This window comes from Megalobrama amblycephala, linkage group LG8 (assembly GCF_018812025.1).
Source record: "Megalobrama amblycephala isolate DHTTF-2021 linkage group LG8, ASM1881202v1, whole genome shotgun sequence".
NCBI lineage: Eukaryota > Metazoa > Chordata > Actinopteri > Cypriniformes > Xenocyprididae > Megalobrama > Megalobrama amblycephala.
In genome coordinates, this window is record NC_063051.1 from 31,702,612 (window position 1) to 31,729,657 (window position 27,046).

The 27,046-nt window shown below is 37.2% G+C and overlaps 1 protein-coding gene and 1 long non-coding RNA gene across 2 annotated transcripts in view; one reads left to right on the plus strand and one right to left on the minus strand.

The window, feature by feature from the left end:
• The window catches only part of asic4b (acid-sensing (proton-gated) ion channel family member 4b), a 45,776-nt gene that overhangs the window by 3,389 nt on the left and 15,341 nt on the right, over positions 1–27,046 (minus strand). Inside the window, 7 exon segments of the mRNA XM_048200562.1 lie at positions 1,274–1,365; positions 1,853–2,006; positions 3,987–4,040; positions 5,586–5,739; positions 6,021–6,094; positions 6,097–6,147; positions 7,909–8,053. Of these exon segments, the coding sequence (XP_048056519.1) occupies positions 1,274–1,365; positions 1,853–2,006; positions 3,987–4,040; positions 5,586–5,739; positions 6,021–6,094; positions 6,097–6,147; positions 7,909–8,053 (724 nt within the window).
• On the plus strand, positions 5,592–26,298 carry LOC125274302. Its single transcript, XR_007186231.1, has 3 exons — positions 5,592–5,730; positions 6,037–6,170; positions 24,496–26,298. It is a non-coding gene; the product is annotated as an uncharacterized LOC125274302 (long non-coding RNA).

The window sequence follows — 27,046 nt, forward strand, 5'->3', positions numbered from 1 at the left end:
TTTTTTTTTTTTTTTTTTAAATAACGATTTATGTAAAATTCACTTTAAAAAAGATCCACATTTCTAACTTTCATCCATGGAGATAACATGGATAATTTGCCATGGTTTAGTGTTAAGATATTTGCCATTATGGGCCCTATTTTAACGATCCAAGCACATGGTCTAAAGCGCATGGTGCAGGTGCACTTAGGGCCGAATCCACTTTTGCTAGTTTAATGACGGGAAAAATGGACGGCGCACCCGGTGCATGGTCTAAAAGGGTTGTCCCTAGTCTCTTAATGAGTAATGGGTGTGTCTTGGGCGTAACGTGCAATAAACCAATCAGTCTCATCTCCCATTCCTTTTAAAAGCCAGTTGCAGTCACGGTATGGTGGATTCGCTATTTACATGGCGGAATTTGCAAATGGAAAGACTGACCGCTTCTCTAGTGAGGAAACGGACGAGCAGACCATCTATGGGACAAGCTGGATTCCACCAAAGCATTTTATCTTTATGCACACAATAATAATCTTTTAGAATGTAATCATTTTCTTTTTAATATTTGGCCTGTTTGTTTGCTGCTGCACATCCCTGTGTGTGTATCAAGCAGAGTGTATGTGTGTTGTGCACCCGCCTTTAGGCGAGTATTACTAACGCTCTCTTTAAATAACAAAAAATAAATACTGCGCCATTGACTTTAGAGCAGGTTTTTGTTGGTCAGTGGTGCAGTTGTTTTCAGTTGCTTCAAAATAGCAACACGCCAACAATGCACCTGATCAGACCAGTTTTCAGACCAGCATGCCAATGGGTGCACAAATGGGCATGAGGGCATTTGCTATTTAAACAACGTGGCGCAGGACGTGAAAATGATAACTGCGTCGGGCTGAAACTAGCAAAAAACTGTGCCTGGTGTATGATAGGGCCCATAGTTTTAAAGGTAAAAAAATGATCAATTTAACCAGTAGATAGCTGCAGAGCTCCACTATTTGCTATTGCTATAAGTTATTTGACTAAATGAAAGACATCTTTTCATAGGTTTTTCCAGTTGGATTCATATCTACATATTATGAAAGATCCCAAAATAGCTTAAAAGGGTGTCAACAACACTGTCAACAACCCTATTTGAACAAAAACTTGAGACATTAGTGTGAAAAATATATATATTTTTTGTTCTGCAGAAGAAAGTAAGTCAAACAGGTTTGAAATGACCATTTTTGGGTGAATTATCCCTTTTAATACTCTTTTAAAAAGTCAGTAGTAGATGGTTGTAATGTGTGGGGATTGCAAAACCTACCAAGCAGACCAGCAATGTCGTATGCTCTCTTCTGTTCTATTGTCTCATAGTTAAGGGCCTCAAAGAAAATATCCAAGATGAGAAAGTTGTCTCTGCACAATGAAAAGTTTAATAAAATGTTTAATTCCCTGCAGGAAAGCAGTATGGAAATAAGCTCATTATTATTTGTATTATGGAAAGAAAAGGATTAGCAACAAAAATGGTTAAAAAATAATTAGTGGAATGTCATTTTAGAGCAGTCTATTAAATAGTTTTTTTTCTGTTATTGAGTCAGTGAATGGAGGACCACAATTACATTTTTCATCCTATTATATAACTGACAGAAACAAGCCTGCAGTTTTGGACAATAGGAATCCTGCTATAGTTATTAGAACAGGCTGAACGTATTTGTGAGAGAAGCATGTTTTGCAAATAAATAAATTTTTCAAAAATGCTGAGCAGGTATCCTTGCAAGAAATGCTGGGTATGTTTCCTCTTTGGGTTTAAACTATAATGTTGAAATATGTTCAGCAGCAGAATAAAAAACCCAGATACCCCTGAGATTGTGCGTATGTGTGGCCATTTATCCATTGGACTTACCTAATGTATTCCTCTGATTTCTGGTATTTGCGAGAAAGGTAGCGAGCAGAGCCCCTGCTGGGGATTTTAACCATAGAGAGCTCTTTTCCATACCGAGTCAAATTACAGGGTGTCTCACAGGGACATGAGTCACCTGTGCTCTTCTGGAGTAAAGCTGGAGAAGTGTACAGGAAATGATGAAATATACTTGGTAAAGACAAGTACTGCAATGAACGGTGCAGATATCATCAATAATCAAGCTCTCTGTGTTGTTCAAAAGTTTTAAATGCATTATTTTTAAACCCTTAATTAAGTCAAATCAATGGAGTCGTCAGTGATCACTGTTTAAGAAAATGTCATTGAGCATGATTACAAAAATCGAATTTTTTACAATCACACCAATGACAACAATGGCAACACAAGACAAGTGCATTTACAAGACTTTTAAAAAAATCATGTTATTTCCCCGGTGGTGACTCAAAATGTAAGCATCATGTATTCCACTCAGAATATTCTATTTATTATGTAAGTTGTGATGTTAAGTAAAACTTTAAAAACCCCATAGTATTCCAAAATGTCAGTGGGAAACGTGTACAGAATATTTTCCTCTCATGTTTTCAATACGACTATACCACTTCTCCTTCGGCTGCACTGGATGAGATCACATTTTTATCATTTCTTGGTCAAGAAAGAGTCGGAGTGCACGATATTTTTCCTCATCCTTTATAGCGAAACACTTGCTGTGGTTGCATGCACTTAAATCTGCAGTAAGGATGCTTTCCTGATACACATGCACACTTCACTAAGTTCAAAGAATGCAAGTTAAGCCACGTTTCCACTGAAATTACCCAGAACAGTTTGTCCCAGGAACATTTTTCACCCAGACCTGTTGCTGTCTGCATTTCCATCGTCGTCTAAAGTACCGTGAAGATTGTGCAAATTAGTCAACATAAGCCCAGTTTCCACTGCAGGAACTTTCCCGAGGCACTAGGGACTTTGGGGTGGTACTCTGAGTGTTTCGACCGCAGGAACCAGGGTCTAAATGAAGTTCTGGGTAAAAACTCTTCCCTCAGAAAGTCCCTGCTCATGAGGTAGCACTTTTTCAAAGTTCAGGAACTTTTGGGGGTGGGACTTGTGCGCTAAACATGCTGATTGGTTGGGTTCATGCAGCATTTTGATTGGTTGACTCCACGCAGCATTTTTGTTCCTGGGACAAATTGTTCTGGGTAATTTCGGTGGAAATGAGGCTATATAAAAATGTAACAAAGCCTGAACCTCGTTGTCAGTCCATCAGTCATATAATTTAAACTCCATTGTTGATTCGAATAGCAAACAACTCTTACTGCATGCACCTCAACTTTTAAAAATGGCGGTTGAAATAAAATGCTGCGTGGAGTCAGCCAATCAGAATGCTGTGTTTACTCAACCAATCAGCATGTTCAGCACCCAAGTCCAACAACCGAAAGTTCCTTTGAAACTTTGAAAAAGTACTACCTCGTGAGCAGGGACTTTCTGAGGGGGACATTTTTACCCAGAACTTCATTTAGACCCTGGTTCCTGCGGTCGAAACACAAAGGGTACCACCCCAATGTCCCTCGTGCCTGTGGTAGAAACGTGGCTTTAGGGTGTTTTCATGCCAGGTGAAATCGAGGTAATGGGCAAAAAATCTAGCTGTGTCGATCAGTTTATTCTTAAGCTGTTTTTGACCTTGGGGTCATGTAAACTGTTTTCCTTTATCGGCATTGTCAGTATATTTAGCATAATCGGTGACAGAAAGTGCATGTAAATGCACTCATTATTCACTCAGTCTCACATCGCTTCAAACCTGTAATGCAAAGATATTTTGAATAGATTTTTTTTGTTTTTGTTTTTTTTGTCCATACAATAAAATAAATCAGTGGGGTCCAGTGTTGTTTTTGGACCCCAATGTCTTTCACAGTTTGGAAAAAACAGTTCTTCAAAATATCTTCTGCAGACGAAATTTTTTTTTTTTTTTTACAGGTTTTTAAGAACACGAGGGTTAGTAAAGCATTACAGGTTTTTTTTTTTTTTTTTGGGAGGGGGGGGGGGTGAACTATTCCTCTTAAACTTAAAAAAAAACATGTTAATTGAATTGATCAGCATCAGTTTGTATTCGTGTCTATGATGACCTTACCTAACGCCTTGTCAACACACTTGATTTTACTCGGTGAGCAGATATCAGCATCACCTGTAGAGAGAGAGTTGATGTGTGAAAAATTTAAACCACTATGAAAGCTTGTTTCAGCCATGGAATAAAAAAGGAAAAAGGTAATTGCAACATTTTATTTCACAATGTCACAGTTTGGACCTTTAGTTTGTTTCTTTTCAGTCACGTTTCTTTTGTTCTAGTTTCCAGTGTTGCCAACTGCTTTCAATTGAAAGTAGCTAAAACTGGTAGTTAAATGTCACTAGGTGACATCATAATGGCAAATTCATTTATCTATATAAATATGAATAGAGATCAGTGGGCAAAATAAGAATCTAGACAAGGTTTGTCCAAGAAGTTGCTAGATTTGTCCCTAAACTTTTTGAAAAAAGTCTCAAAAGGGGCGGGGAAGTCATTAAATCTAGTGACAAAATCCCTAAATTTGCAACACTGCTAGTTTCCCGCCACTCATTTGTTACTAAGGTTACTCATTTGATTAGTCATTTTGTTCAGCTGTTGTCTAATTAGTTCGCTTTGTTTGGTCCGTGTGTATACGTTCCCTTGGTTCAATTGCATTTTGTCTTGTCATGTCATGTTATAGTTTTTGTTAGTTTTTTGTCATGTTTGGGTTTTCATGTGGATATTTTTAAAGATCATAATTTTCCTCTTCTTGAGTTTTACTACAACCAAGTGTGACACACAATTGTGATGTTTATAACTTACAATTCGGACTTTCTCACAACTGCAAGTTTATCTAAACCCGAAACTGCAAGAAAATAAGTCAGAATTGTGAGACATAGTCTAAACTTGCAAATGAGAAAAAAAGTGAGAATTGCAAAAATAAAAAGTAATTGCGACTTTTTATCTCACAATTCTGACTTTTCTTAAAATTGAGAGTTTACGATCTCACAATTCAGACATTATATTTCGTAATTCCGAGTTTATATCCCACAATTCTGAGAAAAAGTGAGATTTGCAAATAATTGTGACTTTATCTCACGATTTTGACTTCCTCGCAATTGTATGAGTTTTATGAGATTATAACTCATAATGTTGACTTTTTCCTCAGAATTACAAGTTTATATCTCGCAATTTTAACTTTTATTACAATTACAAGTTTATATCTCACAACTCTGACTTTGCAATTCTCACTTTTTTCTCAGAATTGTGAGATATAAACTTGCAATTCTGAGAAAGTCAAAATTTTGATATATAAACTCATAAAACTCATAAAATTGCGAGAAAAGTCAGAATTGTGAGATAAAAAGTTGCAATTACTTTTTTTTTTAAAATTTTTTTATTCTGTAGAAGAAACAAGCTTCCATAACCAACACATCAGCAAGAGGGCTTGTTTATCATTTACAGAAGTCTGCTTTATAAAGGTTTCAAATGCTCATTTCCAAGAACACCACTGTCTCAACAGTGAAACCAGGAATGTTGGGATGCAGCTGCCAATCTGTCAGCAGCATTAAGAACAATTTTACAGATGAGCTGTGTGAAGGCGTGATGAGTACCAACACGGCACATTTGTTCTTACTGATACAGACAGTTTTTATGACAACTCTCCCACTCACATCCAGCACGCACCTGGCATATGCACCATCCTGCAGTTGCACTCTCTCTGCACCTGTGTGCTCTCGCAGTGCAGTCTGCAGGCGCTGACGCTGTAGGTGTCGTATCCTGGGATCACAGGCTCAGATGAAGCCCGACAGTTTCCCCACGGCTGTGGCAGGTAAGTTAGCTAGAAAAACAGCAGACATTTCGAGAAAAAGTCTGTCTCTGCTTCTTTTTCTGCTTGAGTGCACCCTATAGCTGTGAAATACTTAGCACATGCAGTCTCAATTAGAAAATATCCCAGTCAGCCTTGAAATCTTTTTGACTTTTTGTAAATTAGCTGCTAATTTAAAATCTCTGAAATTCAAGAGTTTAGAACAGCCTGGTATTGAATTTAGACCTATTATATATATATTTTTTTTTTTGCCAAGCAACAGGAGTCTGGTTTTTACCCCCAGTTAAACCTACCCTCTGTTCCTGACAGGAAACAAATGTCTGGAATCCTGGAGAGACCCCAAAGCCCAGCTGGTGGATGTAAGGGGTTCGTTCTGACTATGAATCTGAACCCGAATACCTGCTTCCAGCGTCGTCTCATCTGAAGATGGACAAATTGTATTGGTAAAAAATCTGACAGACACTGTATTTGTTTGTACTTTTGAAAGTGAATTTTTGCAAATCCGCTCTGTGTCCAGGGGCCCTATTTTAACGATCTAAGCACATGGTCTGAAGCGCACTTAGGACGTGTCCAAATCCACTTTTGTTAGTTTAACAATGGGAAAAATGGTCGGCGCGTCAGGCGCATGGTCCAAAAGGGTTGTCCCTATTCTAATGGGTGTAATGGGTGTGTTTTGGGCGTAACGTGCAATAAACCAATTAGACTCTCATCTCCCATTCCCTTTAAAACCAGTTGCGCTCGCGCCATGGCGGATTCGCTATTTACATGGTGGAATTTGCAAGCTGAAAAACTGAATGCTTCTCTAGCAAGGAAACGGATCTGTTCTTGTGCAAGGTTAAAGTGCGTGGACAGACCATCTATGGGATAAGCCAGATTCCTCCAAAGCATTTTTATCTTTATTCACACAATAATAATCTTTTACATTGTAATCCTTTTATTTTTAATATTTGGCATGTTTGGCATGTAATACCCACCTAGGTGCATATTACGCGCCCTTTAAATAACAAAAAAAAATATTGCGCTATTGACTTTAGACCAGGTTTTTGTTGGTCAATGGTGCAGTTTAGTTAAAAATAGCAAAATAGCAACACGCCAACAATGCACCTGGACACACCTTGTTTTCAGACCAGCACGCCCATGGGCATTTGCTATTTAAACAACATGGCACAGGACATGAAAATGATACCTGCGTCGGGCTGAAACTAGCAAAAAACACTTGCATTGCACCTGGCACTGCATTGCACCAGGTGTATGATAGGGCCCTAGGTCCCATTCACACTGTTGGGGTTTATTTTGCAATAATGACCTGCTAATTGGACATTATCCTGCTTATTGCATGAATGCTCACCAAATAATAGTACTTATTTTACTTCTAAATTTTACCTACCATTCAAAAGCTTGGGGTCAGTAATTTTTTTAAAAGAAATTAATAATTTTATTCAATAAGGATGCATTAAATTGATCAAAAGTGACAGTAAAAGCATTTATAATGTTACAAAAATTGCTGTTCTTATGAACTTTCTATTCATTAAAGAATCCTGGAAAAACACAGCTTCCACAAAAAAAAAAAAAAAAACTGTTTTCAACTGTGGGTAATATATGGAAGCCTGTTTCCACCATGAAATAAAACAATTTAAAAGATAACTGCGACCTTTTAATCTCACAATTCTGACTTTTTTCTCGCAATTGCAAGTTTATACAGTTGTAAACAACTGTTGGCAACTGCGTTGGCAACTGCGAGGAAAAAAAGTCAGAATTGTGAGAAGTCGCTATTACATTTTTTTTTTTTTTAATTCAGTGGTGGAAACAAGCTTCCATAGTAGGCTAATAAGAAAAGTTTCTTGAGTATCAAATCATAATATTAGAATGATTTGATTAGAATTATGCTGAAAATTCAATGTTGTCATCACAGGAATAAATTACATTTTTTTTAAATTGTAATAATATTTCACAATATTACTGTATTTACTGTATATTTAATCAAATAAATGCAGCATTGAGCATAAGAGACTTCTTTTAAAAAATCATAAAAACCAAACTGTATGAGAAATAATAAATAATATAAAACAATTGCCTTCTCAGCAATACTACAGTAACATAAACACTGAAGTCATTCAAGGTTATTTTCACTACAGTCTATAACTGAGGTGCAAAATGGCAGCAGCTGCGTTCATCACTCACTGGTTTCTCTCCAGATGGGCAGATACTCGTCCTGCTGGATATCCAGCATCAGCTCCAGGCCGTTTCCAGTGCCGCCTTGTCTCACCCGCTTGGGTGACGTCTTGTTTCCATTAAACGTGTAACATTTCCCATACCGTGTATAAACCTGTAGACCACAAAACACAAACATGTATTAGACACGTTTGCACAACTGAAAACATTTCAACACCTGCAGTCCTCGGCCTAGACCTTTTTACACACACCAAGATCTTCATTCGGAGGTGCTACCAAAGCAGCTGCATCAACTGTTGCATTTTTCTCTTGTTTTGACTTTCTGTCCTGCTTCCACCAAGCTGGCCTGGTCCACACCTCCGTCACAATAAAGGCTATGTCTACATTAATCCTGATACATTTGAAAACACCACTTTCAATTCAAAGCGCTTTCCAGCCACACTAGCGTTTTCAAGTGTTTTCCTAAAGTTTCTCATCCACACTGAAATGTCGAATGCTAAAATAAATGTACTGTGCATGTGTGAAAAGTAATAAAAGTTCACTGAGATGAGACTAGCTATTCTTTTGGCACAATCATTTTATTAGCAAAATATCTTAACACCAAGGCTTGACATTAACCTTGACATTAATTTTTTGCTCACCAGCCACTGTGGCTGATGGTTTACCGAAGTTACTGGCCACAATTTTGACATCGATACCATGGGGAAAAACTGCCATATAGATATTTTTAATATTATCTCATAATTTGACAGCAGGTATATTAGGCTGCTGTCACTTTAATACCGGACGCACAAATCCATTATAATGTTACACATGCATTTTCTTTCTCAACGGTTTCGTTCACTTAAAACATTTTGACATTATTTTGTGTGTATTTGACTGTTTAAGTGCAATTAGCAGTGAAAGTACTGAGAGGTGGCTTTATGTGCACGCACTTTGGGTGTGAGCACAAAATCTGCGAGAATGAGAAAAACAGTAACAATATTCATCCGGAGCAAATGAAACAAGTGAATGAGGGAAGGCGGGTTTGTGTGTCAACTTGCTGTCGGAGAGATGAGAGAGAGAGAGAGAGAGAGAGAGAGAGCAGCTGGTATTGTGTATCTATTCTGCAGAAAATGAGTATTGGAAGCATTTCAGGTATTTCAGTATCGATATGTACAAAAAACTCGATATTTTGACAACACTACTAGGGATGCACCGATATGAACATTTTGGCCGATACCGATAACTCGTCAATTATTTATATTTGAAAGCAGATAACCAATATATTGGCTGATAAATCTAAATCAAAACTTTTATATTTGCGAGCCTGATTATAAAAACAAAAGTTGCACCATTAAAAGCCATGTCACATGCACACAATTATAATGTTCTCATTATAATATTACGTAGCATATATAACAGACTTGCGCTGTATGTTGCACTTAACTGTATTTTCCTTTCTGAAGTGATTTCAATCATATTTCAAGCAATTCAAAACCATAATGGCGGATCTGATAATATATCGCGTTATATATTAAATAGCTTTAATATATCAGCCAAATTTTCTTATCAGGTCAATAACGATAACATTAAATATTAACATATATCAGCCGATACCGATATGTTGGCCGATATATCATGCATCCCTAAACACTACATTGCACTTAGTTTATTATTTCAGAAGCCTTTTTAAAAGACTACAATTGAAAAATGTATATATTATAGCCTATATAAATTCAACCCGCCAAAGTGGCTAGTAGGAGTGACTGTGTTACACGCCACTGCTGAAATATACCCGCATTTGGCGGGTTGGCAGTGTTAATGTCAAGCCCTGCTTAACACTTATTGGAAAGTCAAGTTTGCACTCAATAGCTATTCTATGTGTGGTCTAAAACTCAATTTCCCTCATGTTTTGCTGCAGGACAGCAATTGTGAGTCAGTTTTGTCATATTTGAAGAAATGTAATATGAAGATTTTACAAATTAACTTTAGCAACACTGTGAAAGTAAATGGCAAATAGCAGGCACACACCACTATAAATCTCAGTACAATATGTGTCACATGACTACACGTGTCGCCTCTGTTTCCACACTCCACACTACAATGCGAAAACTCCAGATTACTTTGCCTCATATTCCAAACTTGCAGAAGAGCTATGAAGCAAAGCTTGATGCTGCTGCCCCAAGGAAACTATTCTGCTCTTTTTACTCCCTGCTTTACAACCCTCCACCTACGCCTTCCTCTCTCTCTCTTGATGATAAAAATAATATTATGAACTTCCAAGTACTCCCACATCACACCACTGCTACACTCCCTTCACTGGCTCCCCATAACTGCTAAATCAAGTTCAAAACACTTTTGTAAAAGTCTGTACACAACCTAGAATAAAGGTCAGGCTCCTCCGTTCATCCAATCCATGCAGATCTGCAACTCAATTTTTATCGTCTATTATATTATTTGTTTTTCTTTGTATTTGTATAGGAAGCACTTATTTTCCAGCAGGTAGCTTTCCAAATTTGATGCATGCCATTTGTTGATAACAATGTTCTAGTACCCGATGTTAAAGCAATTTTGTAAGTTGCCCTTGATAACAGCATCTGCTAAATGCCTTGAATGTAAATGTAAGAGAACACTTTTCCTTCTTCAAAAGACCAATTTAGTCTCTTGAAATAGCTTGTACGTTGTACAAAATTGTAACTCAAACACAGATTTTCAGATAAACACAAACACGTAAGACATCAATTATGTTATATCTACCCAGTAAAGCAGCAATTTTGCCAATGTCATGCTGGTTATGGTTTATTCATTCATTTATTTATTTCAATGCCTCTCCCCAGGAGAAAATAAAATACTCATGTTAATCAGAAGCCTTCCTACAAGTCATCCTAATAACAGACATGGAGGTGTAAAAGCCTGAAATGACCAGAGAATGTTCACAGAACAGATGTTGTGGGTAGAGGAGACACTATTATGTACTTGTACACAAACTTTGTGTAGAGATTATGACTAACAGACCAGTAAGACCAGATACAGTACACATGACATGCAAAATTTTTTGTCTTGTGAAATGAGAACCCCTTATATAGATGGATAGATATAAAGATATAAAGATATAAAGATAGATAGATAGATAGATAGATAGATAGATAGATAGATAGATAGATAGATGCAGTCCAAAGCGTCAGATGCAGTGGTGTAAAGCACGCCGCCACTGGACTATAGAGCAGTGGAGATGAGTTCTCTGGAGTGACCAATCACGCTTCTCTGCCTGGCAAGCCGATGGACGAGTCTGGGTTTGGTGGTTGCCTGACTGCATTGTGCCAAGTGTAAAGTTTGGTGGCGGGGGGATTATGGTGTGGGGTTGTTTTTCAGGGGTTGGGCTTGAACCCTTAGTTCCAGTGAAAGGAACTCTTAATGCTTCAGCATACCAAGACATTTTGGACAATTTCATGCTCCCAACTTTGTGGGAACAGTTTGAGGATGGCCCCTTCCTGTTCCAACATGACTGCGCACCAGTGCACAAAGCAAGGTCCATAAAGACATAAATGAGCGAGTTTGGTGTGGAGAAACTTGACTGGCCTGCACAGAGTCTTGACCTCAACCCGACAGAACACCTTTGGGATGAATTAGAGCGGAGACTGTGAGCCAGGCCTTCTCGCCAACATCACTGCCTGACCTCACAAATGCGCTTCTAGAAGAATGGTCAAAAATGTCCATAAACACACTCCTAAACCTTGTGGAAAGCATTCCCAGAAGAGACTGTTATAGCTGCAAAGGGTGGGCCAACTCCATATTAAACCCTACAGAATAAGAATGGGATGTCATTAAAGTTCATGTGTATGTAAAGGCAGGCGTCCCAAAACTTTTGGCAATATAGTGTAGATAGATAGATAGATACACTGTCATAATTCATCAACAGTAGATCATAAGTAATCACTTGGCATAAATGTGCAGTTTTCATTGATTGTGAACTACTTTGAAACCTTGAACCTGTAGAATATGTACAGTGCCGCATTTTTATTTTGCAGTGTGTGGTTCTCACATTTATGTAATTAAATCGTTGCCTTTTTAAGTCTAATAATCACATTAGGCTGTATCACAAATCTTGTTTTTCTCTATCTGGAAATTTGAATTTATTTATTTTTTTATTATTATTTTAATATTTTCCTTGGGGTTATAATAGCACTTATAATGTCAATTAAGTTTTTAGCACAAACATATATATATATATATATATATATATATATATATATATATATATGATTAAAAAATTTTTGAACCTTCATTCTGACCCTGCTTCTGAAATTATCCGTTTTTAAGGCGTGGCTCCTCAGTAAACGGCCACTGTTATGATTGGCTAACATTTTTGTATAGCAAACAGTATCAACGCCCACTCACTACTGCATGCGAGTAAGTGTTTTGAAAACATTATCCATATAAAATTGTCATTTACATACAAATCATTATGAAATCATTTAGTTTGTGATGCAGCTGCTGTCAATACATTTGGCTGCTTCATCTTTCAACAAAAGTTTCTTTGTGAACTCTCCATTACACTGTACCTCGTTTACAAAACAAAATGCTCCGAACAAACATATAATTCTGAGATGTGATCTGAGACGCCATTAAAATTAAAGCATCCACTTGTTTACGATGCTGGGATCCCTCTGAAGTCTGTACTAGGGCTGCACGATTTATCACAATTAAATGCATGGGATTTGGCAAAGGCTGCGATTATCTTATGCGCAGCTTGTCAGAGCTGTACGGCTCTGTGATCAGTGGTAAATGCTTCCCGCAAAGGCTGCTAAATAATCGCGATTTCATAATCACACTAAGAATCACGTTTAAGTGCGATTTCAATGTGATTTTTCGTAACAAGCTGTTTAAACTAGACACATCAAAGTGAACGTTCTTTCACTCTTCCAATTGTCCTGTTCAACTTTTAAAAAAAAGTGATTTTAATGGGCTATATTTGCTTTTGATGCGATGCTCACATTCATCCAATATCAGGAAAATGTCAACCATTAAGTGACTGAATGCCAGTGGGCGGGGCCTATGGTGTGATGGTGTATAACTATTCGTCGATGTCTTGCTCTGGAGGCAGTCATATGCAAATGTGTTTGCCTTTGTGACGTCACAGATCCCTCATTATCAAAGCGAGCCATTTTTGGAGGTTGATTAAATAAATGCTTTGTTTATAATGAGGAGGATGTTTTAATCTATGAAACTAGATTTTACCTCTTAAATGTAAAAAAAAAAAAAAAAACCTTGATTTCTCATGTTATGACCCCTTTAAGACCTTTTAAAATAATAATTAAGACTTTTGTTGTTATACCATTTAAGGTATCAAGACTTTTTATGACCTTAAATTTGTGACAGATGACATTTTACGACTTATTAAGGACCCGCGGGGACCATTGGAAATTATATATTAAAAAAATATATATATATATATTTATTTTTTCTCTAACCACTGCCTGTGACGAGTAATCAGCCACATGACAAATGTTACCAGGAACTAAGTGCCCAGGAGCCAAGATGGCAGAATCCAGGTCACACACCTCTGAGGGGCCCTGCGATTGTTGGGCAACTGCCATTAAGATGAATGGGACTGTTAATGTAAAGCTTTCCTCAGGCATTAGAGACTTCCTTGGTCAGTACATGTGAAATGTGTACAAAAAAGTATTTATACTTCTGCTCTCTCTAGGTCTCTCGTGTGTGACTCGTGTTTGTTTGTCATTGACCTGTGTGTGTGTAACATATGTTTGTGTGTGACCTGCATGTGTCTAGGCAGATAATTATGGCCATCTGCGGTAATCCAGAGTGAGACAGTGAGGATTAAAGCCCAGTTCCTGCAGGAAGACAGAATACTGACCCAGCTAAATACAAAGATGTTCTCTTAGAATGTTTTGCTAATGTTTTCCATTATGGGAAACAAGTAATAACATAAAAAAAAATAAATAAAAAGAACGCTAGGTGAACATCCAAATAAACCTTTCAGGTAAAAACAGTCCATTAATGATAAATAATGTTTTTGTCGAATGTTTTGAGAACATTATTAAACACCATGTTTGCTCATAACTTTAAGAGAACCTTGTCACAACGTTAGCTAAAGTTCTGAGAATGTTCACTGGGAACCTATAATCTTGCACCCTTGCATCACACTTATCTTTGACAGACAAAGATATATAATATGCTTATTCTGCTGTCCGACATCTATAGTTGAGTATGTGATATGTATTTATAGTTATATCTTCAGTTTTATCTGTCCATCAGTTTTGATATGTACCTGTCATCTCCGAATTCCCTGAAACATGTTTCAGTCAAACTGCAGCTGATTGTCATTACACACAGTTGTTCTTCTGGGTCATTTAAAGGACAGGAAAGAGAAGCTTAACCTAAGGTTTATTCTAAAGGTCAGGAAAAGAGCATCTGTACTACAAAAAAACCCCTCATATAAATGTTATCCTCTCTCTTTGTTATTAAACAAAATGTTAACCTAACCCTAGTAGCCTAACTAACCTCACGAAAACAAACAAATATCAGAATCAGGTTGAATCAGGTTATGCGTAGTGTGGGTATGAAAAACAACATTGCTGATGTTTCATGTAAGTTACGCACAGATGAATGTGAGATGCATATTTCATGAGTGATCTGCTAACACGTGAATGTATTCCAGTGAGAAAAAGTGCAAGTTCAAAGAAAAAAAGAGAAATAAAACTAGAGAGAGAAGATTAAGAAAGAGAGCTTGACAGAGCGTATGTTCTTACATGAATTATTTCTGACAGCGGACTTGCGTGTAGTCTTTAATTGTGCCTTTGGCAACGCATGTTATTGTTACTGAGCGGTTTTCCTTTAGGGTGTTTGTGAAGGTGCTGTGGATTATAAATACTACATATCACAACATAAATGTATCACTACACATCTCAAACTGCACAACAGCCTTGATTTTTGAGTCCTAACAACACTATAAAATATTTAGGCCTAAATTTAAAATTTATGTATTTGAATCGCATGTTCCATCCATACCATCCACTATAATAAACTTAATGTTATGCATACAGTATTTGTGTAATAGTACTAATAAACTGAATGGGTGGTTGATTATGATTTCACTTTTTTAACTTTAGTTAGTGTGTAATGTTGCTGTTTGAGCATAAACAACATCTATAAAGTTATGACACTCAAAGTTCAATGCAAAGGGAGATATTTTCTTTTACAGAAATCGCTGTTTAAGGACTACAACAAATGGCTGGTAGGGACTACAATGAGCTTCTTTCCCAGTTAGTGACATCACTAACCCTAAAATTTACATAAACCCCGCCCCCGAGAACACACAACAAAGGGGGTGTGGCCATGTTGGGCTGCTTTAGAGAAGAGGAAGAGTTGTTGTAGTAGAGTGTTGTTGTCATGCCGTCATTTTACGCCGGACTTCTTCACAAACGAGGATCAATTCAACACTGGATTTGCACAAAAGATTAACATGACGGCACATGCTAGTCGATGAGTTGAATAACAATATCTAGGTTATTTACGTATCATTCATCTTTCAATTTCACTCATTTTAACTAATTGAATATTGGTTGTTCCGGCTAACCATGTTCATACTTTTTAACTGTATAAATTTAATTGATTTCACTATGAGCAGATTCATGCTGATTCTAAGCAATTTGAATAAATGCATTTTACAAATATGATAAACAGTTAAACTATGTGCATCACATTAAGTTTATTAGTTCATGTTTAATCTGTGTAATCCAAATGGATGGAAATTTTATATGCAATTCAATATAAATCTTAAATTTACGCCCAAATACATCTTTGAGTGAATGATTCTTCACTTTGTGCTGTTTCTTTAGAAACATTTAACACAACCAAAGCACAACATAAACATGACCATACTATTTATTTACCATGCTGTATTTACTGTAATACACTGTAGATCATTTTTATGTAATGATTTAATGACATGACATGGTAGTAACACTTTAATACTGCTCCATTATTAATGAATAACTACACAGAAACAAATGAGTAACACAATATTAACATTCTAGTAAAAAAAAAAAAAAACACTGATTAATGAATTACTGTAGTACGTAATAGCACTTAGTTGAATAATGTAGTTCACTATTAGCTAATCAGTAACTAGATTTTTTTTTTCATACCTCAGAGGACTACTGAGAACTAATATACAGTATACAGGTTCATAATTAATACAAATAATGCATAATTTTAAAGTGAAGATCATGGTGACCCACTATAGCAATGACTCACATAATTCAGAAAGAATTACTAGTTATTTTTAAAGTAAAAAACATGTTAACTCCCTAATAATGAATGAAGTCATTGTAAGCTTTTGTAAGGTTTTGAATAGTAATGACTCAAGTGTTACTACAACATTTTAAAGGAATTACTAATTATTTGGAAAAGCGTTCGAAAGTGTTACCCAATTGGCTAAATGCAATTTCTAAAAAACATGCGAAAGTGAACACAGGAGACATATGGATTCACAGAGCACTAACACTGCCAGTAGGTCTGCCTCAGGCATTCTCTTCCATTTGTGATTTTCCCATTTTTAATTAACTTTATGTTTAATTGGCATCACATTTAGGCTCTTTGTTACAAGCTGTTGTTTACATCTTTCAATTCAGTGCAGTTCATCAACTACATTTTTGGAGAATAATTTGTTTTACACTCATTTCTAAAATATGCTGATGAATTATACTTCTTTTAAAAGATTGATACACTCAGACTTATTAAAATTTTCGAATCCAAACCATTTCATAAATTGTGGTCACATTAATTTAGTATTTTCTTTTCACATTATGCAGGGCATGAGTTCATCCAAAAATGAACATTCTCAGCAATAATTTAGTCATCCTCATGATGTTCCCAAACCATTAGGCTTTTGTTCATCTTTGAAACACAAATGATGATATTTTTAATGAACCCTGAGTGATTCATCCTCCATTGAAAGTCCAAACATTTGATGCATAAAATATTGTAAAAAAAAATCCATATGAAAAATAATAATGTTTGTTCAAGCAAGTATGGTTGAGCAGTGTTTTTGTGAATAAAAGCCTAAATTAAATGTTCATCATAAAATGTGACTGTGTCTCCTCAGAAGACTTGAATTAAACAGCTTGATTCATGTGAATTGCTTTTAAAATGTCTTTATAAACTTTTTGAGGAGTCAAATTTTTAGTGGAATGGACTTTCAAAGGAAGGACAGAAATCTAAAATAAATATTACTTTACTTTATTCAGTATATAATGAAATTAACAAAGAAAACTGGAAATGCCGATTTCATATAGCATTGGTCCGCACATCCTCCTAAAACAGATAAACGCACACACACACATGGGGATGTACACATATCCACAGCCATGAGGTCTTGCCTCAGGTTTTCTGCTCCAGTGATCTGAACAACTGTAATGAAATGGTAGTTCCGTTCCATGTTCTCTGAAACCCTCAACAGACAGAGATATGTTCACCATCTGCTTGACTGCCCACAAATTTGTGGAGAGAGACACGTTATTGAGCCCTGTGACTCTAAAAGAATCTTTCTCTCTTTCCCCTGCTAACGTATACGAGTCACGAGAATGCCAGAAAGCACCCAAACAAAAGCATTCATCACCGTTCACAGCCTCAATTGGATGCACAGACCCAGGTACAGACCCAATTTTCCATGATGTAAATGAATGTGGATGTGCAATTAAAGTTTAGATTTGTGAACGTTCACGGCCATGCAGTAGTTTTGTAGTGTAAGCAGAGTCGGGTTTGCACATTCACATCATTTGAGATTGAGAGTCACGGGAGAAACCTGCGAGGAAATGTCTATGTGCATCTGACTGGGCGTATCTGATTAATTAAATACTATTTTAATTTATGAACACCATTAGGCTAAAAGCTTGAATGTCTCTCTGATGGAAAAGCTGAGGAAACCAACATACAATAGGTTATGTCACCCGGTGTTTGTTTATGATCAGGTTTTATCAGTGTCCTTATTTGCACATATATTTCATTTGAAGAAGATGTGATTAAAAATATGCACGTACATGTTTACGTTTAGGTTGATGTTTAGAGCACTAGAGTATGTGAATTATGTGTATATGAACTTTGATCCGTGTTGCGAGGGTTGAACTCATCACGGCGTTCCGTGCGGAACCGGATGACATAGAATCGTGCCTCTCCAGCCCCAGCAGCCAATCACACACTCCGGAGGCACGCTTCTATGTCAGATTCCGTGACATTGCTTTGACTTTGCTTTTCAACCCGGAAGAACGGAATTGCTCAGAAAAACACAAAAATAACAATTTCCACTTGTTGATTGAATTTATGAGTGCTTGTAGTGTTTTCAGTGATGTTCAGCCAGCGCATATCTGTTCACATCTCAAAAAATGTGTTTTGGGGTTTCATGACACTTTAAAGGTCCCGTTCTTCGTGATCCCATGTTTCAAACTTTAGTTAGTGTGTAATGTTGTTGTTAGAGTATAAATAAAATCAGTAAAATTTCAACGCTCAAAGTTCAATGCCAAGCGAGATATTTTATTTAACAGAAGTCGCCTACATCGAACGGCCAGTTTGGACTACATCCCTCTACTTCCTTCTTTAATGACGTCACTAAAACAGTTTTTTGACTAACCTCCGCCCACAGGAATACACAAGAGTTGCGTTTGTAGAGTGTGTTTGTCGCCATGTTGTCGAAACGCTGTTATTTTCATCCCGCAGTCCAATCACCGGGTCTGATTCCGGCTCAAATTGATAGGGTAAAATTAAAGACATGTTTACAATAACACTGAGCGCGTGCATCTCCACGTTATGGTAAGAGGCGTGACCTTTCCGGACAAGATATGCACTAAACTGCTGTCGAATCACAACACAGGAACCGCTGGCACAATCAGAACTCGTTACGTATTTCTGAAGGAGGGACTTCATAGAACAAGGAAGTCATCAGCCCGTTTTTATGACAGTGGAAACAGCGGTATACAGATAAGTAAATTATGTGAAAAATACGGTTTTTTTACACGCGAAACATGAACACATGTTATATTGCACACTATAAACACAATCAAAGCTTCAAAAAAACACGAAAAACGGGACCTTTAAATCCACTTACAGGGCCAGATTTACTAAATAGGGCAAATTAGCAAGAGAGCGCAATCCCATAAAAGCGCAGAAGGGAGTGAAAAATTGTGCAGGTGATTTACTGACAATGCACACATTAAAGAACACTGACATAGCCGGATAATTTCCATAATGACTAACGCAATCTACCAAGAGCAGCGCAAATTAACGTCTGGTTTAAGACGTTAAATAATGGCGGAAATACCAGTAAATTGACTAGCGCAAACCTTAGTAAGTTGTGTTGTGTGATTCATTTAAATATTCTCCTCCCATAAATTTTGCGTCTGATAGGGAAACTCATACAAATGCATATGCAATAAGGTCAGCCGCAAAAATAACTGCCCACGCCTTTTCAGCGCTAATTTTTCACTGCGTTTCTTTAGTAATTCCTGACAGTAGTTTTTAAACATCAAAATAGGGTTTGCGTGTGTCCTAACTAGACGTGATGCGATAAGATTCCAATGACAAACAATTTATCCACACCAGACATGATAAAATCAATCAAAAATCACAGCCAATCAGAAAAGCGTGTGGGCGGGTCTCTTTGCAAGCTCCCAGCTTTCGCAATGAAATGGATAAGTACATATTCATGAATATTACACCATTTTAACATTATTAAAATATATACTGAGTTACTGAAAAATCTTTGTTATAGAATATACTTGACTGTTCACAATGAGTTTAAATGTTCTTGTTTCATTTGATTTATTTTGAAGATCTGAGGTGAATTGTCAATTGTTGCTTTCAGTACGGCTATAAAAGACACACAAAATGATAGCCCATTCAAACTCGCATTAGACCCTTTTAACATTAAATAAAGCACATAACTGAGATTATCATTGCCATACTTTGTGTTGTGTTCAGCCGCGACGTCGCAGAAAAACAGAAACCGTTAGGCCAAAAACTTCGATTAACATGGAAAAGATGCCTTTTATTGTGTCTGGTTAGTCTTCCAGACAAGGTTGGACGTCGGAATATCCCAAATTAAAGGTGCTAAAGAGGATCTTTTCGTCGACTGAGAAACCAAAGACTGTTACTGAGTTTTTGAAATGAGCGCATGCGTAAGAACAAACCCCCTTCACAGCTCATTTCGAGGGAACGCCTCCCAAAACTCGTGCACGAGTATTGGAACACGAGTGTTTACCACCGGCATTCGCTGTGTCGTGTTAGTGGATTCATTATGTCGGACTCACCGCAGGTAACTCATAATCTGCAGTTGTTACTCCTGTCTCCTGACAAAAACATTGCATGCGGCGCCTGTGGAGTGTGGAAAGTTACTGGAGAGCGCAGCCGCGCACGTCTCGCACAAGGAACGTCATGGCAGTGATTGACAAGCCAGAGGGCCAATCGTTTACGATGATCGCGTAAACGATTGGCTGATGTATTTAAGGCCCTACCTCGTGCACAGATGATGTATATTAATATTATTTCTTTCAGTGCACCTAATAAATAATCTTTTATCAGTTAGTAAAGACAGTTTCAAGTAATATTGCAAAAAATTTATAAAACAAAACATCCTCTTTAGCACCTTTAAATGCCCCACTTCAGGCCTCGGTGAGCCCAATAGTATCCGTCATGTTCACATGTTGACCACGTCATGTTGCCATGACACAATGACACAAACACATTTTTGTGTCAATTATTGCAAAATAGAATAAAAAATAACATAAAATTGAAAAGCAGAAGGTAATTGCATTAACTTAATGTCTAATTTTAAAGTTTGTTCTTACGTTCATATTCAATGGAAGCAGGATGCACTGACATCTTGGAAGTGACGTCAAATGACACGTCTCGCTGAGGTCGGGAATGATCAATGTATTCCGAGTTCACGCGCCAAATGTGCGACTTTGAGTGGCATTCCCGGTTGTTGCAGACGTTATTTTCTAGAAAGAGTTGGGAAAAATCCAAAATCCGATCTGTCACAAACGTAGCATTAGTGTTATTGTCCAAATTAGTCAAATTTAGCAATGATATTACCTTGAAATGATGAGTAGCTATCAACGTTGTTACCTAGTTGTTGACAATACCTAATACAGACAGAGGTACCTTTAAGGTTAAATATCAAGAAGAAACAGCTCTGGTCGAAACATAGTGGTGGTGCTAATCGCTTGTTACAAAGTTCTGCGACAGCTCAAGCTCTCCTGACGCATGATAATGATAATGACGCAGTGTTCACTTCTTACTGATATAGTGCACTCCGCTGCCATGCTCTGTATAGGGATTAGAGAATGAGCGAACAATTGAGTGATTCCAGACACAACAACAACGATAGCTGATTCCTGTGCTAAGAGTCGACCCCAACTCTCGGGCAGAGTTGAAGAATCAACTTTTTCAGGAAAGTGAACACACACATTTCCTTTCTTTGTACAATTCATTAGATCTTTTTTTTTTATTTGAAGCTAATTCTAATTGCAAACCAGCAATCAATCGCAACACACAACTGCAGCACAAGCCTTCTGCATGGCCTCATTCTGCTTGAGTGGGCTAGCTGTCAATCATGTCTGTCCATTACACACCATCTGTAAAGTATGTATGTGCCTGAGAATCTGTATATATGTGTGTTTGCATTGCTTCAGGTTAGCTAACATTGACCCGTTTCATTTTCCACCAGTGTGTTGGTTTAAAACTGAAGGTTATATGGAATCTGTTCCATCGCTCTCTCGACCTCATGCTGGGGTTAATCAATGCACAACATCACACTTAATGATCGCTTGATTGATCCCCTGCTGAGGTTAGAACCTCTCTGTCTCTCTGCCATCCTGACTCACACATCACGCTGTGTTTAGCACCGCATCTACTTGCCTTAGTATGCACTTTATGCATTATAACACAACAGAATATTATTAGTTGCAAATTTTATCTTTAACAATAAATTTCCATGATGCTGGAGGTTGTTTTGTCTAAAACGAAGTTCTACACACAGTTTATAGTGTTTAGTATTTAGCATTTTTATAATTACACTACCATTCAAAAGTTTAGGGTTGGTAAGACTGTTTTCTATTTTAATATATTTTAAAATCTAATTAAATCCTGCGATGAAAAAAGCATAATTTTCAGCAGCCATTACTTCAGTCTTCAGCATCACTAAGCCCATTTTAAGAGAGTTTTAGCCTCAGTCCCCTTTAAAACTCATACAGTATGAAACCGGCTCATCCCCGTATTTTAGTCTGCATTATTCAGCGTGTTCTTCAATCCATAGCAGTGCAGCACCAGGGTCAAAAGCAGAGGACAACGTGTGTGCAACATAATGATAGACTGTTATGATATCTGCATCTGTGTGGTTCTTTGTCATAAATGCAATTTACATAATGCAGGAGCAATTCAAGACGGTTTCCCATCCACTGAAAAATCTGGGATTATTTTTTTATTTATGAAATTCCTTTCATCTAAATGGCATGAGACTTTGTGACTTTTCCTACTCTTGCTATACTACATTCTTAAGTGCAATAAAATTGCTAAAATTTGTTATAATTTCTTATTTTTATAATAAATCCAAAAGCAAAACATGTGAAAAGAACTATAAAAAGGAGTAGAAATGGCAAATGAGCTAATGTGTGGTCCTCTGCAGCCATCTACTGGTTATAGTGATAATTTCATGTCATTTTCATGTTAAAAGTGTTTGTTTTCCGCCAGGTGACAGACATTCTTCACTAAAGCATTGCACATTTTCCATGTTATCTCCATGAATGAAAATAATAAATGTAGATCTTTTTTAAAGTTAATTTTACTGCACAAATGTAGAATTAAAAAATAATAGTGTTTAAAACATTACATGTGTTGAAGAAAAATTTTACCCATATTGCCAATCTAGATGATTACGGTAATATAATGTTTGTCTATATTCTTAATGAGACTTCTGAACACGATTGAGAAAGTAGTTGGATTCAAGCGTTTACATGGTCATTTTTTGCTGTTGGATCGGATTAGAAAAGGAATAAATTGAAATTTAATTCGGATCGGATCAATTAAAGGTGCCATCGAACGTTTTTTTACAAGATGTAATATAAGTCTAAGGTGTCCCCTGAATGTGTCTGTGAAGTTTCAGCTCAAAATACCCCATAGATTTTTTTTAATTAATTTTTTTAACTGCCTATTTTGAGGCATAATTAGAAATGTGGCGATTCATGCTGCGGCCCCTTTAAATGCTCACGCTCTCCGCCCAAGGAGCTCGCGCTTGCCTTAAACAAGTGCATAAACAAAGTTTACACAGCTAATATAACCCTCAAAATGGATCTTTACAAAGTGTTCGTCATGCATTCTGCATGCATGCGTCGGATTATGTGAGTGTTGTATACTGTTATATTGTTTACATTTGATCCTGCCATTTTTCGCTGTTGTCCTTGCTTGCTTACCTAGTCTGATGATTCAGCTGTGCACAGATCCAGACGTTAATACTGGCTGCCCTTGTGTAATGCCTTGAACATGAGCTGGCATATGCAAATATTTGGGGGCGTACATATTAATGATCCCGACTGTTACGTAACAGTCGGTGTTATGTTGAGATTCGCCTGTTCTTCGGAGGTCTTTTAAACAAATGAGATTTATATAAGAAGGAGGAAACAATGGAGTTTGAGACTCACTGTATGTCATTTCCATGTACTGAACTCTTGTTATTCAACTATGCCAATATAAATTCAATTTTTAATTCTAGGGCACATTTAAGGTGTTTACAAGAACGTTTTTCAGTCTGAGCCGTCAATCCGATTACAGATGGATTATTTGGGTGCATGTAAACGTAGCCAGTGTGAACATAGCCTTAGCTGGTTATTTAAAATTATTTGAAATTAATTCAATATTCAGGTATTGACATGATAGTTAGTGTAGAACCTACTGTGTTGTTCATGCCTACCCTAGTATACAAACAATATATTAAATTATTTCTTTAATCATACCCTCATAGGGGGCTGAGCCCTAATATTGAAATCATAAAATCGCCCCTCGTGTCACATGATCCTTCAGAAATCATTCTAATATGCTAATTTGGTGCTCAGATAACATTTCATATCATTATCAATGTTGAAAACAGCTGTGCTGATTAATATTTTGCGAAACAATTATTTTTTTGTAACATTATAAATGTCTTTACTTTTGATGAATTTAATGCATCCTATTTGCCTAATAAATGTATGAATTACTAAAATCTTCCAGACCCCACACTTTTGAAGTACAAAAAGATGAATAAATGTATTAAAAAGGACTACAAATGTAGAACACTGCTGTAATACTAAGATAAAGGAAAGAGATCACTTTCATTTCATCTTGTCATCTGGACAACACAAACAGCATGTGCTTTTGTGTTTATTAACAATCATGAACTCCCATAGAAAAATCATAATGAGACTATGCTGGTGGATTATCATAATAATAATAACAACAAATGTCTCAAACTGAGCCTAAACACCTAATAATCAACATGTGATTATACTTGTCTGATTGTCAATGAGTGTGTCAAGCATGCGTGCATGTGTGTGTGTGTGTGTGTAGGTTCTTCATCTCATGGCGGGTCTGAATCTCTCTGCATGCTCCCGTCCTAGAGCTGGATGTTTTGAAAGTGTGTTCTCATCTTGCCTTGGGCAGTGTAAGACATCCTGGAACTCAGAGGCAGATGTTGCATCAGAGCTGGAGGGCTTGTCTTCAGCTCATTTTTACCACTCAGAAACAGGCACTGACAGAATTGCCTTTTAGATTGTATAAAATCAGAGGTTTGGATACAATGTTTGTCCTGTTTTGTTGTATTTACAGTAGGCTTTATCTAGAAATCTGTACTTTCAGTATAAAACGAAATTTGTTAATCTTCAATTTGAAAGGTGCCGAGATGTACAAAAACACCTCAGCGTCCCACTTTGAAACCACCTGGATCTCATTCTCGCTCTTTTCTCTCTCTCTCTCTCTCTCTCTCTCTCTGCCTGTCCTTATAATGACCTCTCACTGGGACAGCTTGCCATTACACATTTATCCATCTCTATCTTTTTGTGTGTTTGCTTTTTTGGTCATGTTTTCCTATCCACAAAGATCAGCAGGCATCTCATCTGTCAGTCTTAGCCCTCAAACCTTTTATTAAAGAGATAATGTCTATCGATTGACGTAAATGTTAGACCTAACATTGTGTCAGTTACATCTCACTGTTTACTACACCCACAGAATGCTATACTGCAGACCAGAAACAGCAAAAAAATTAAAAATCTGCACATGAATTGTCCTGTCTCTTGGGAGCAACCATTCGGGACACTGCACTGACATCACAGCCTAGAGTCAAAAGAAATGTCAGCATTTCTGTCCTGTTGCTGAGAGAAGAGGGAATGGGATATGGACCGAGCGCATGCATCACATCAGGGACTTTTACATATTTACAACTGTATGTGTAGAAGATAACCAAAAAGAGAGCTCTGTATTGCTTCCACCCCCGATCGCATTCTCACATCCGATGTCTTGTGTTGCAGAGCTCCGAAACATTAAAACTGTCGGAATTTGTTTCGATCTAAAAATGATTTCCTTCAGCAATTTAAAACCTGTCTGAACAAGAGTGTTTTCCACCACATATCAGGAAACAGATCAAAGCACCCAATGACAGTGTGGAATCTTTTGTGTTTGTGTCGTGCATAATGCGTCTGCTTGGTGACAGGTCATTTCTGTGTAATTATGACAGCTGTGGTTGGTTACGGCCATTTGGGTGACAGAGGGTGTCGGCATACCGTAGCACCCGAACTGTCATATCTGTGATATAATGGGTTATTTACACTGATATCTTAGGGGCAAAGAATATAAAAAAGACGATGAGAAACAGAGCAAGAGGAAACAGATAAAACAAAGTACATGAAAAGAAAGCACATTTTAAAAGACGAGATGGTGGAACTTAATTAACAACTGGATTTTTAGTTGATTTTACTTCATCAACCATTAATTATTTAAAAGAAAAAAGAAAAAAAGATCCCTTTATTCACTCACTACCATTCAAAACTTTGAGGTCATTGCGATGTTTTCAAAAGAAGTCTCTTCTGCTTACCAAGGGTGCAGTTATTTGATAAAAAATACAGTAAAAAGTAGTCATTCTTTTTTAATTGTAACACTCGGGCTGAGATGCATTTACACCTGGTATTTTAATCCGTCTCTTTTGTCCACTTTCAACCACTTCTGTCCCTATTTCTTTGAGCGGATGGTCTAAGGACGGGTAAATGTATGTTTTTTTTTTTTTCAGATCTTTCGATCTAATGAACAAAGTAAGTTTGTGCAATTTAGATATGAACGCGCCTGGAGACAACGGAAAAACATACTGAGAGCATCAGCTTTCGTTTCTGCTCTGACAGCCGCAAAGACCGTCTGAACGCTGTGAGTGTGTGTTAGAAATCAGGAACGGTGAGAGAACATTGTGCTTGGTATGTTTTTCATCTTCAAACCAAACTGTGGTCTCCACTCCAGCCGACAAAGTTTAAATCCCGTCTGGATAGCGCACTTCCCATAATGTTTACGCGTTCAGTAGGCAGAAGGTCTTTGCACCGTTAAAACCAACATGTTCTCCAACCAATACGACCATATAGGTCGTTTTTGTCACTTCCCTGAAATACGACCCATTGGAGCGTTTACTAAAGTGGCGCCCCTTTCGACGACAGGACACTTTCATTTTAATTCATGAAATACGACCCATAGGAGCGGTTGCTAAAATTGTGCCCCTTTCGACAACAGGACACTTTCATTTTAATGCATTGTTCCCTGTTTATCTGCATAATATTTCGGGTTTCGCGTAGCTCAATTGGTAGAGCATTGCAATAACAATATGCAATCATGTGATCATGCGATCGTAGGTTCGATCCCAGGGAAAGCATGTGCTCATAAAGTGTGTATGCACTATAAATCACTAAGGGTAGGTTTAGGGATAAGGGTAGGTTTAGGGATGGGGGTGGGTGTAGTCGTTAATAAAAAATTAGTTTTGCTAAATGGAAATAGGAGAAATGGTGTAAAAAGTCCACAGATTGCATTTAAATGAACATGCATTTTCATTGGTAATGACAGTCATATGTCATTTCATGACGACAGACGT